Raw genomic sequence first — 13,261 nt, 5'->3', positions numbered from 1 at the left:
TGTGGACACAGGAACAAACACCCACAAAAGCCTACTGCCTATGGCTACCTTAAATCTGGCTCCCAATCAGAGACAAATGAATGACAGCTGTCTCTGATTGAGACCCAATCTAGGCAGCCATAGACATAACTAGACAACCTAACAAACACTATCCCATACACATACAACACCCATGGACTAACCAAACACACACAACATACAATGCCCACCCCAACTCACGCCCTGACCAACTAAACATAATCAAAATAACATAAAAATAGGTCAGGAACGTGACAGTGTTTTAATAAATTTTTTGGTGACATATGAATATACTTAGTATAGTTTTATCTAAAAAGGATGACTGTTTTATGTTTCACTATTTTTATTTTTATGAAATTTCAATGAGGAGGATGGTCCTCCCTTTCCTCCTCTGTGGAGCGTCTACTGGCACATAGAGACCTTTTTTTATGGTGGAGATATAGTATTATAGTGATATACTGACTATTGAACCTCACCCGTACACACAGCCTTTCAGGATGAGACTTGAGAGCTGTTGATGGCTGAAATAGTTTGAGGTGTCAGATAGTTGCTAGTGATCTCTCGCTCTCTTTCTCTCCACTCGAGTCTTTTCCTCAGAAGTCTGCCCTTGTCTCCAGATGTGGTAGCGCAAGGTTAAGACTTGTCTGTATTCTGTTTTACACCTCAGACCCCTAGATTTCCTCCTGCAGACACAATCTAAAACCTACACCTCAACCAGTTTACCCTCTTTGCATGACCAGATTTTTTTTTTTAAAGCAAACAATTCACACAGGTTCTGTAAAGGAGTGTTCTTCACTGTTGCTAGTCATACAACTGGCCTCGACTCTGTGAGGACAGAAACTCCAATTCCCTTGTGTTTTAATGACCGGCTACAGAGTGAAGTTGCACTCAGAGAACAGCAGGGAATATTGTACAGGGTCAATGTGCAAGGATGCTTCAAATAATTAGGCCTACTTATCTCTACCCTTAGGTGTGTAATAATAGCAGTGTAGTTACTAAAATGTCCAACAGGGTATTTCAAAACCCCTCTTATAACAGTCATGGCTCAGACTGAACACTCTTTAAGATTATAGACATAAGGCCTTTGTATTAATGAATGTATGGTTTTAACAAGTAGGACTATGGAAGCATCTCACAGTACAAATACATAATTACAATAGTATAGTTACTATATAGCACACTGCCACATTGTCCCCTAGGGGAGGCATGCACTAACAAAACAAAATAAAAAATAAAAGAAGCTGAGATTTATGTCTTTGGAATGAGCTAAGGGCCCATTATATCTGTCTGTAATGAGCTAAGGGCTCCTTATCTCTGTCTGGAATGAGCTAAGGGCTCCTTATCTCTGTCTGGAATGAGCTAAGTTCCCCTTGTCTCTGTCTGTAACCGTGTCACTTCCGGCACTGAGAGAACCGTAAAACATTTTGTCCAGATTACTATGTGGCTTGCACTGTATGTGATTTTCAGGACAAAAATGCACACTAAAACAGACCTGATCCTGCAGAAAAGCCTAGACTCTTAACATCTATGTTTATTCGACCGGGGATTTTGTGGCAAATGTTTTCTCAAACGTTGTCCTCCTGCATTGAAACGCGTTCACAAAAATGGATGCTGGACCAGACATTGAAATTACACCCCACACTATCCAAGAAAAACCCTTAAAGCGGCAATCAGCAGTTGAAACCATAACCAAACAGTTGATACAAAACAAGGCGTTCTCCCAGTTTCAGTAAAAAGCTGAGTGATGGGACTGGAGAAATATAACCAGTCTCAAATTCATAGACAGAGCAAATTCAAGAACTGACCATCCAGGATTTCAAAAGTATAGGTTTAACCATCTTTTAAGGCTATACAGTGGTTGTTTACATTTACTTTGTAAACATTGGAGTATAACAAGCTCATATTTTGGGTTCTGTATGGGGTTTGACAGTTGAACTAAGCTCATGAGGCATTTATGAGTTATATTCTTCAAGAATCAATGGGTACATATCATATAATTTATGTCAAAAAATTGATGTAGCAACTACAGATTGCTCCTTTAACACCAAGAACAGACCAGCAAGAGATTGACAACAAGATCAGTCTGCTACAGCAGAGGGCAATGGTATTTCTCATTGTAACACACAACCAGGCCGCTGGTGTCAGCGCCGAGATATATAAATATATACATCAAGACATATTGGATTATCTACCATATTTACCTTTCAATATGGCTTTACTCCCTGTCCACAGTCTGGAAATTGAAATATGAAATCAGCCAATATCAGATGCAAGCTTGTATCTCTATATATCGACCAACCACAGTCAATATTAGGCCCCCACCAAAACAAATCTATCCAATCCATATGCATATCACACACATCATTGTGCATTTAACATATGGGCAACCCAGGCAAGCTGTTTATACCTGTGCATATGCAAAAATACATCAAGTGTGGCTGTAACAGTTGGGTCGTTAAGTTAGTTTAAACCGTGTGGCTGTGGATCTGTCTGGAATTGAATGGCCCCAGCCTTTATATAGTGAATGGCTGTGGCTTCAGTGGGACAATGGTAGGCTGTTATTAATCTCTGTCACATAATGAGTCTCGGTGCTGTTCCCAGTCACTCGATTAGTAGTGTGTGGTAGACCTGGGCTGTAGTTTGGGGTTTGTGGGGGTGGGAGTTTGAGGCGAGCAGCCGAGGAGCTGAGCCTCTCAGCAACTCAGATCCAGGGTCATCCGCTACATGCCACTGGCTGGGGCCTGATTTAAATCCAATCACAACTTATAGACAATGTCTTATTTAGAGAGATATATTGCTTCTATTCTGACCTGTTTTTTTTTTTAGGTATTTCTGTTGGGATTATTTATACTACACAGATGAATGGTGGGGATGGAATCGAATTCAGGGGAATTTCAGGATTGATTCCATTTAGACTGAAATGGGGGGAAATTAACGGTTGGAATTCAGAATAATTGGCGTGAATGAATTTAACTCTTACAGGATTTAACTTAGCATGCACATACAGGTAACTGCCAAAATAAAGGAAACACTTGCATAAATGAGGGAAATAACGTATATTGAAAGCAGGTGCTTCCACACCATAGACATTAAAACCAGTTCCACACAGGTGTGGTTCCTGGTCCCCATCATGCTTAGGGTCATGTATAAAAAAAGCTGGACAGGCCCAGTTGACCTTTGTTTTGTTTGTGGCAAGATCTGAGATCTTTGACTCAACCAAATTGAATGAAGATGTTTTATGGTGTTTCCTTTAGTTTGGCAGTTACCTGTACACCACAACAATAACAATGCCAGAAATAGCCTATGTTTCTACTAATATTTCTCAACTCAAAGCCTATATTCATTTTCAAACCAGCACTTTTCTGTTTTCAGACACAATATTCTTGGTGTGATGATGATGTTAGGTCCATTCTAGATCAAATGTAGTAGTCCCTGTGCAATTAAAGGGGCTACATGGAAGAGGAATTACATTTTTAAAAACCTTCTTACACATCCCTACTTGTTTCATTTCATTGGTTCCACCATATGGGTTGTGTGTACATGTATGTATGCCACATCGAGTGTGTATGTTTGTGTGGGTGTGTTTTCGCCAGTTCCTGTGCCTGTCGGGTGTGTGGGTTGTTATGTGATGAGTGTCCAGGAAAGTGGAAGTGGTACAAGTTGACATTCGATTCCCTAACCAATCACATTGTCTGACCATTGTGTGTATCTGATTGGGAGGGGGATGGCTACAGTATATATTGACCATGTTGGGATATACAGTGAAGAAGGCATTGAAAGAAGGAGAGAAAGAACCAAAGTTCTACATCTACCACTCACTGGTAGTTCAAGAAAGCAGCAAGACAAAAACCCATAAACAACATGAAGTCTCTGACTCTCCTGACCATTTGTGCCGTTCTGTCGGTCTCCCTGTCCATGAACGGTAAGTTGGGAAAGCATATTGTGTTGTTTCATCATAACTTCTGATTGTGACAATGTATTCTGAACGAGAGAACTAACGTAACACGTTTTAAAATAAGACATAAACGCTCATACATGGCAATAACGAGCCAATGTGATTTTCTCTGTTCAACAGATCTGGCTCCTGATGTGGTTCTCGATCCTGCTCCTGACCCTGCCGCTGAACCAGCACCAGCCGCAGACTCCTCCGCATCTTCATCAGCTTCCTCCTCTTCTTCGGCCTCCGACTCATCAGCCTCTGCCTCAGACTCCTCGGACTCGGACTCTTCCTCATCCTCTTCAGAGTCTTCTTCTTCAGAGTCAGCTAGTGCTGAAGGTCTGGCATCTCTCTAACTAACTCTAAATGGTGTTATTGCTCAGCAGTGTGCTGATGTAAAGTTAACAGATGCATTGATGTCTGAAACGTTGTTCCCTCTGCTGCTATTGGACCAGGTCTCTCTTGGAAAAGAGATATTATCTCAATGAGAAAAAACCTGTATAAATAAAGGTAAAATAAATGTAAAAAATAAAATTGATACTAGCAGATTGTGTATGCAGTGTATGCAGATCTGCAAGGAAACGGAAGAGGGTAGCCTTCTTTGTGTTTGTATATGCAATGTTATCAGTTTAAGGAAATGTGTAAGAGTATGTGTACAGGTTTGTATTGACATTTACAAAAAAATGGGAAGTAAAACTGTTCATAAATATAGGCTACCGTAGCTGCTCTAATAAAGCAAAACCACATTTGTACTGTGTAAGGGTTGAAGTGTGTGTGTGTGTGTGTGTGTGTGTGTGTGTGTGTGTGTGTGTGTGTGTGTGTGTGTGTGTGTGTGTGTGTGTGTGTGTGTGTGTGTGTGTGTGTGTGTGTGTGTGTGTGTGTGTGTGTGTGTGTGTGTGTGTGTGTGTGTGTGTGTGTGTATTCCAGTTACGGCAGAGGACCCAGCTGCAGCTACAGAGCCAGACGTGATTATGAAGAGAGACCTGGCCTCAGTGCTGCTGAGGAGGAAGAGGGCGGCTGGACCTGCAGCTGCTGCCTTCACCCTCACCCAGGTGGAGAGGTAGGCTCCAATACACTTTTAGAACTAGAAATTCTAGAACACACACACTTCTAGAACACATCACAGAACTACTCTACCATTGCTCTATAGCAAATGTACAAGCTAATAGACTATTCTACATTAAGACAACATTCTCTATAGCAAATAGACAAATGCCCTACCACTACTGTACACTACTTCAATACCACAGCACTTTTACTCAAGCTTTTTGCTACCATCACTCAACACTACACTACACACTCTACTATGGCTATCTGCCAGCAAACAGCTGTCACAAACATGTCAAATGTGACCTACTATAATTAGGGGTGTTCGCTTTTCCTGAATGCCTCATTCAGTCATTTAACAGTCAAGGGTGTTACCTCACATGATTTGGTGTTAGAATGTGTGACGTTGCAATGATGCTTGGGAAAAAGTGAGTGGAATGTTAATTGCATCGTCACCGCCATGAAGCCAAATAATCTGTTTACATTTCACCCTACACATGTTTATATTTAGGCAACACTCTTACTGTACTTCATACAAGGCAAATGACTGGAGCAAAATATACAGAATATCACTGCTGTCTTGTAAAAAAAATCACATGAAACAAATTGATAAAGTACATTTATCCTACAGTTATGTGTAATTGATGAGAAGTCAATTAACCCCAACTTTCTCTCTCTCTTGTCCAGTCTGAGTGAGGTGTGCGAGCTCAACCTGGCCTGTGAGCACATGGCGGAGACAGCAGGCATCGTTGCAGCATACACCGCATACTATGGACCACCTCCCTTCTAAACAGACTCTTTACTACGCAAACTGGAGAGAGAGAAAATACTCTCTTCCATTTCACCATCATGAAGCTACATTCTTGAGAAGGGATCAACCACTCCCAACAGTGTCCTTATAAGGGCATAGAAAACAAACACAAACAGGTTTCGTCCACGTTTTAGGGAGCAGACCGAGTTATGGGACTTTGCGAGACCAGCCACAAGTGAAATTGGGAGCTACAGTACTCGTAGTGCTGGCTGTAACTATATGTTTTGGGTAATGTAATAAAAGGCATGTCTGATCCAAGCTTTTGTAATATTGAGGAGAAGCTATAAGTATGTAGGAACTGAGTCCTGTGGTTAGAAGGGCCTGCTAATGTAAATTGCTCAACACAATATCACGAAGAATGGTGCTAAAACCGCAAATGTATTGTATCATAAATGTATTCATCTTTATATGTTTTGTAGTATTAGGTAGGCTAAAGCGCACATTATCATTTATCTGCAATGTATTATAACCATAAATATGAAATTATTGTTTCCTGTTGGTAGTGTAACTATTGCTGATAGTCAATACTGTCATAGATTTGTATTGATTGATTTAGTGATGATAACAATCGTATAAGGAGGGGTTTAGAAAGAGTGAGGATATCACAGTTTGTATGCAAACTCAAACCTTGTTGATGCCACTTTGACTACTGTCTTGCACATAAGTGCTGAATAAAGTGGAGAACATTTTAATATTTCGTGTTTGGGTGTTTTCTTATAGCAAATTGAGTACAGTATTGGGACCTAGACCATGTAGGCTTCTATACCAGTCTGTCTCAATTGCCCTCTTCTGTATTTGTTTGAATAAGTATTTGTTTTATGCCTAAAGACAAGATATTAACACATGAGGGTATAGCTCACTGACCGGCATCACTACTTCTACAGACTGTCCACCACAGGAGGTTGGTGGCACCTTGATTGGGGAGGACGGGCTCATGGTAATGAACGGAGAAGAATGAATGGAATGGTATCAAATACATTCCATTTGCTCTGTTCCAGCCATTATTATGAACTGTCCTCCCTTCAACAGCTCTTCAACTGCTGAGTGTCCACATGGGAAAAATTATTTCATGGCACTTCGATACTGAAGTTACTTTTTAGTAGAGGGCTAGGAAAACTTAACAGGTTAGGAGAATATGCATAACAGGTTAGAAGACCAAGGTTAAAGGTTGGGAAAAGGGTTAGGGTTAGCAAAAATGCTCTCAACCTGCTACGAAAATCACTTTGTATCGAAGTGCCGTGAAAAGAGTGTGTATTCTGTCCTGTCCACACATCCACTTTATAATACAGTATAGTATGTAATCCTTCTTATAACCATAGCCTGGCCTGTTGGTATTCACGTGACCACGCGTCCACAGATCAACCTACGATCTGTGTGAAGCTAGCCACAATAGGAGAATTTGCTGTTTGCCTTTAAAATAAATGTCCCCATTGAAAGTGATTCAAAACAATGCAAATCGTTGATTCATGCTATATTTGGACTAGATCGTGCTAAACAAGGTCGGAATGTTGTTATATGCTTTTTTTTTTAAATACAATAATTTGTTAATTTCACACCAAAAGTTAAAATCAGTTGAAATCGCACTGTGGATGTATTAGACTTTAGAATTGCATTGGTGGCAAACTCATATGCACTGTACAGCCTTACATATGGATATTGGGACTATGAAATGGGGTATCAGCCTTCTCAGTGGCACTCACAGAACACAACTTTGTAGAATTTACACAATTATTCACATCTTTGCTCTTATTGCAGGACTTGACTGATGGAAATCCCCTTTCCAGTCAGTCTATTGTGCATTTTGGACATTCATATTGCACTGTACAGCGTAACCTATGGACTGTGCACCCATGAAATGGGGTATAAGCCAACTCACTGACACTCACAGAAGAAAAATGTGTAGCCTTTACACAAATATTAGTGTTTGTATCCGTTTACATCACTTTCCATGGGAAACCTTTATTTTGAAGGCCACTAAAATCCACTATTGTGGCTAAACCTTATTGTGTCTCGTGTCATACAGTTCTACTTACGAACAGGGAAATAACGGGGAATTGGAAGTGAAAAAAAGTACCGTTCTGTAATTACGACTTTGTGGAAAATATGGAGTTTCTCATAGGAAGCCCCTTTTCTTCTCCTGTTGGACAAAGAATTGGTAAGTCGGGAGAAATATTCCAGAAAGTTGTTCAATGCGGAGTCATCAAGCTAATTATGCGTCGCTCGATCTGCAACGTTGAATGACATCGCAACTAAACTTTAGAGACTTGAAAATTGTATCTATCCAGCTAGCTATTTATTTCTGTTCAAACGTTTAATACATTTTTTGAAAGTTAGAGGGCTGTTTTGTTATAGAGGTTCAGACAGAAAAATAGGAATTGCAGTTACTTTTACTTGCTAAGTACTATATACGAACGTTAATGTGGCTTTATGGTCGATATCTGCCTTGAAATATGTGTTCTCAAACCAATACAATTCTAGAAGCAGTCTAAAGTACCCTTATCGCTCATGTGATTCGTAATCTGTGGTGACATGACAGCAATATTGACGAATCACTGATGGCAATGGGTGGGTTTAGTGGCATAGAAGTTGTTGCTTAGTTCCTTATTCAAAACCTTGACTCACAAACCGTTTAAACTAGGCTCCATTTCAAGACAGAAATTATTATCAGCCTAACCAATGAACATTTCACAATTTATGCCAAAGAATTTAAATCCTAGATATCTGGTTTCTTAACTGACATATCATTATTGCAGTCAAAGTTGGTCAACTTCCACATTATGTCTTGAAGGGCCTTTATGGCATACATAAACAGATTATGTCATTGATATCAACAAACTGTCTATATCAAATGCAGATCAGGTTTTTATGTCACAGGTCTTTTGATGGAGATGAGCTATGGAAAGTTATGTCTACTGTCTCGTCTAGTGAACGTGTTGACATCCTTGCTGACCTTACGTTCCTGACATCACACACACACAAACTCCTCTTACTTCATCCACTTTGCCCTCTCTCTCTCACATGGCATATATGCTTAGACTTCCCTGGAGGGAATGCGAACAGAAGCAGCTGACAGTCACATGAAATCGGGGGAGAGAGAGAGAGAGAGAGAGTGGCTTGCTTTGGCAATGTTAACATGTGTTTCCCATGCCAATAAAGCCCCTTGAATTGAATTGAGTGGGGGAAGGTGTGAGTGAGAGGGAAATGAGGGAGATTAGCAAAGAATTATAAGGACCAACTCAAGGGGCCACAGAGTGGAGTTCAACGAGGATGAAATGGGAACAAACATTCCTCAATAAATGCCGTTTAGCTGAGTTTAGATAATTTGCTGGATTGTAAATACTTTAAACTGAATCATTATTCAATTAAAATCAACCAGCAATTGTTTATAACAATTACATGTAGGCCAACGCCTGCTGAATAGATTTTACAGTAGGCCTATGTTTACGGTCGCTCATAGGCTAGGTGCTATGCTATGTGTTATCTTGATATCGAGCTGCATTGATATGTATTGATAAGTATCGATAATGCTGGTGTATAAAATGTGACTTTGTAGTCTGCCTATCTGCACAATCATCCATGTTGTGTGTCTATCTGCATACAGTAGGCATGATTAATCATCCATGTTCTTTGTTGTCTCAGACAGTCATAATAAGAGTATAATATCATATTGTTTGTCGTCTCAGACAGTCATAATAAGGGGATAATATCTCCTGTTGATGTTGACAGAACGAGCCACCAGCGCCGCGCTGCATTCAGAGGACTGGGCCCTTAACATGGAGATATGCGACATCATCAACGAGACAGACGAAGGGTAACTATGGATGGAGTCACAGAGGCCATTTTGTTTTCTATAGTGTTTTTATTGATGACTGCTTTGTACTGCGTCATTTTCGATGTCAACCCGTTATCACCACTGATAATATGCTAACAATAAATACAATCTTTCTGGGATTTGATGCTGGAAGTGCGTATGTGTGGTTTTCCTCCCTAGACCCAAAGATGCAGTCAAAGCCATAAAGAAGAGGATTGTTGGTAATAGGAGCTTCAGGGAGATCATGTTGGCTTTGACAGTGAGTATTATTTCAGGTCTTTCTATTCCATTTCCTGAGGATTGGAGTTCTCTTGATGGGGAATATTGAATCATCTGGGTCTCTCACTGGGGATTGAAGAAAACGGCAACTGAGTGACTTCAGGCAGTGACTGAACTAAATGGGGTTATATACAGTACATGCTGCTCAGTGTGTTCCTTGCAGTGTGTGTATTTTCAGTCATTCCTCCTGTATCTATCTTTAGGTTCTGGAGGCATGTGTAAAGAACTGTGGCCACCGGTTCCATGTTCTAGTGGCGTCCCAGGACTTTGTGGAGGGGGTTCTGGTCCGAGCCATCCTGCCCAAGAACAACCCTCCCACCACCCTGCACGACCGGGTGCTGAGCCTCATACAGGTGGGTTGCATCTCACAGGTAGAGTCTGAAATGGCATCCTTTCCCTACGTATATAGTGCACCACGTTTGGGCTCTGGTGAATAGGGGGCCATTTCTGACGATCCACTTGGATCATATACAGGCACTGTACAACTCCGCTGTTTATTGACTGTTGATTTAGCTTGAACATTATCCCACTATTGCAAGACTGTAGAGTCCCTTGTTATAGACTATGATGGTGTTAATGCAGGGATTTAATTATCACGTCAATCGTCTATGGCCATTCATACATAATGTAAAGTCATTGATCAATTAGAGATGATGGAGAAATTGGTTGGAATGACAACATTCATTACAAACTCAGAGCTTTGTGGTAGGCAAATGCACGTTTTCTCTGTTCATTCATAAAGTATCTTCTTTTGCTCCTCCCCTCTCAAACTCTATTCCTCTCTGTCTCTCTGTCTCTGTCTGTCTTTCTATCTATCTCTGTCTCTCTGTTTCTCTCTCTGTCTCAGGCGTGGGCCGATGCATTCCGTAGCTCTCCCTCTCTGGGAGGTGTGGTCTGTGTGTACGAGGATCTGAGGAGGCGGGGCCTGGAGTTCCCTATGACCGACCTGGACGCCCTCTCCCCCATCCACACCCCCCTCAGGGTAAGGCTCATAGAGATCCTATAATTTACTGGTGATTTTGTTATGTAATTCTGTGGTGAACTTTGACCTTCCATGTCTGTTATCTCTGGATAGATCCCTATTTATCTTACACACACACCGCCTTCCCACAAAGCATACTCTTTACTATGTTGAGGTTCCGATAGCTCAGTTGGTTGGAGCATGATGTTTGCATTTCTGCATGAGCCACATGTCTGCTGTTTTGGATCAGATCATGTGCTAACTGGCGCTATTATTACGTGGCTCTCTTTCTGTTGTTTCCTAGAGCATTCCAGAGAACGACTCCTCTGTTACAGTGCCAGCTCCACCACCTCAGAGTCAGACTCCCCGTGGCCCTGCTACCCCTGCTGACTCGTCCCCTACCCAGGCTGCACTGACTGCCGTGCCCCCACAACGCAGCGATGGACCCATCTCCATCTCTCCTGAACAGGTACTGAATAGATCATAAACACATTACCCTTTTGATATTGTGGTAAAGCTCATGTACACACAGTGTGAGTAAATACTAGCTACAGTTAAACATTGGTTATCTGTGTTTTTAAAGTGTTAGTTCTGTTTAAGACCACTTTTGACTTATATCTTCAAATTGTTGGAAAAAGTGCCTAGGGGAAACTTCTGAACGTACCATCGTGGTTAAAGTGGTAAGGCCTGCCCATCCATGACGACGATGACTCCATAGCCTCTATGATTCTTTGCCTCCTCTCCTCATGTCTTTCCCCAAAGCCTCATTTGAGAAAGCATTGACACAGAGCCTAAGGATGCTACTGTTGATGAACTTTCAGGCCCAGAAGCTGAGAGTTGACCTGGCTCTGGTCAGGGGGAACCTGACTGTGATGACTGAGATGTTGAACCAGTTGACGCCTGGACAGAACCAGCAGGAGGACTCTGAGCTACTGCAGGTCTGTCTGCATGTCTTTCTTCCTCTCCTGCCTCTCTATTCCCTCTCTTTCTCTCGCTCCGTTTCTTCTTGCGGTCTCTTTCCCTGGTTATTGCCTTCATGTATTCAAATGCGCCTCTGTCATATATTCCAATTCAGTGTTATCAGGGAGTGAATCCTGGATGTTCTCTGACATCCCCCATCTGCCGCACTCTCTTTTTCTCTCTCTCTCTTCTTCTCCCTCTAACCCCCCTCCTGCCCAACCCCCTCTGTTTGTGTGAGCAGCAGTTGTACCAGGTGTGTAGGGAGATGCAGAGCCGTGTGGTGGAGCTGATCCCCAGGCTGGTGGACGAGGGTCTCATAGAGGAGCTGCTGGTCGTCAACGATGACTTAAACAATGCCTTCATCCGCTACGACAGGTAAGGTGGGAACACACACACACACACACACACACACACACACACACACACACACACACACACACACACACACACACACACACACCAGACTTGGGTTACTTATGATATGTGTATTTGAGTATTTTGAAATAATGTGTCTCGAATCAACTACTTCTATTGGAAGTATTGAAAGTATTTTCAAATACTTATTTCGAATACTATTTTCAAATACCTGTGTTAAATGCATAGGATTGTATTTGAGTCAGAGAACTACTGTATATGAGTATTTTCAAATGCATGCCAATACTTTCTAAGTGTATTTCCAAATGCTGTACATTCCAATATTCAACTACTTGTCTTTTCAAATATCCAGGTACTTACTTCCAAATATCTTTGAAAATAATTGAAATACCTTAAATAGTATTTGAACCTAGGTCTGACACACACACATACTCGGCTACTTGCAGTCAGAAAGACATTGAAAATGAGATGCATGTATTACACAGTACAGAGTGTCCATGTTCTGAAGTCTGTACTTTCTCTTCTTCTCCCATGTTGTTTAGGTTTGACAGACTCAATAAGGCCCAGAGAACAGCTACAGAGCAGGTACAGTCATCTTTCACCTTTGTTTTTGTGTTTTACATCTAGTTCAGTAGGGCACAATGTTCAGATATAAATATATTGAGGTCTACAGTAAGCAGTCATTTTAGCTCTCTTTAATTGCAACGTTCAATACGCTGCACCATCCTGAACACGACCCAATGTATCCTCTCCCTCTGCCCTATAGCAGACTCCTGCCAGGGCCAACCTCATTGACCTCAGCCCTGTGCCCCAGTCCCTCAGCCAACCAGCAACCACCTCTGTGGCCGCCAGCCAACCCGCATTCAGCGCTCCCTCCAATCAGAGGCAGGCTGCCAACCACAGTGAGTAGCATCTGTTTTGCAATAAAACTCAAGGCCTGTCAGACTCCATTTCTTAATCTCTCGTTAACATTACCAAAGTATGAAATAACATTGACAAAAAGCATATACACAAAAAACCAAAGCCTGTATTCAAAAAGTCTCAAGAGTAGGAGTGCTGATC

General features: G+C 41.6%; 2 protein-coding genes across 4 annotated transcripts; both read left to right on the top strand.

Annotated features, from left to right (window-relative positions):
• Nucleotides 1–3,775: 3,775 nt before the first annotated feature.
• LOC129850905 (osteocalcin 2b) lies at nt 3,776–6,505 on the top strand. Its single transcript, XM_055917080.1, has 4 exons — nt 3,776–3,940; nt 4,094–4,294; nt 4,883–5,015; nt 5,690–6,505. The coding sequence occupies exons 1-4, from the start codon at nt 3,880–3,882 to the stop codon at nt 5,790–5,792; spliced, it is 498 nt and encodes a 165-aa protein (XP_055773055.1). The 5' UTR covers nt 3,776–3,879; the 3' UTR covers nt 5,793–6,505.
• A 1,301-nt stretch (nt 6,506–7,806) lies between these two features.
• On the top strand, nt 7,807–13,101 carry LOC129850904 (target of Myb1 membrane trafficking protein-like; the record flags this gene model as incomplete). 3 transcript variants are annotated; one of them, XM_055917078.1, is given in 10 exon segments in its annotated part: nt 7,807–7,968; nt 9,540–9,624; nt 9,805–9,883; nt 10,107–10,256; nt 10,751–10,885; nt 11,169–11,333; nt 11,686–11,802; nt 12,066–12,199; nt 12,742–12,784; nt 12,969–13,101. In XM_055917078.1, coding segments are annotated over 10 exon segments (1,093 nt in total), but the record flags the coding sequence as incomplete, so codon positions are not given.
• Between the last annotated feature and the right edge of the window lie 160 nt (nt 13,102–13,261).

This window comes from Salvelinus fontinalis, unplaced genomic scaffold (assembly GCF_029448725.1).
Source record: "Salvelinus fontinalis isolate EN_2023a unplaced genomic scaffold, ASM2944872v1 scaffold_2456, whole genome shotgun sequence".
NCBI lineage: Eukaryota > Metazoa > Chordata > Actinopteri > Salmoniformes > Salmonidae > Salvelinus > Salvelinus fontinalis.
This window is presented reverse-complemented; position numbering and strand designations above follow the sequence as displayed.

What these genes read in the sequence shown, in the direction of transcription:
- LOC129850905 (XM_055917080.1), top strand. Translation starts at nt 3,880, where the DNA reads ATGAAGTCTCTGACTCTCCTGACCATTTGTGCCGTTCTGTCGGTCTCC. An exon ending in GGTCTCCCTGTCCATGAACG is followed by an intron (nt 3,941 to 4,093) that starts GTAAGTTGGGAA and finishes TCTGTTCAACAG; the next exon opens with ATCTGGCTCCTGATGTGGTT. An exon ending in ACCCTCACCCAGGTGGAGAG is followed by an intron (nt 5,016 to 5,689) that starts GTAGGCTCCAAT and finishes TCTCTTGTCCAG; the next exon opens with TCTGAGTGAGGTGTGCGAGC.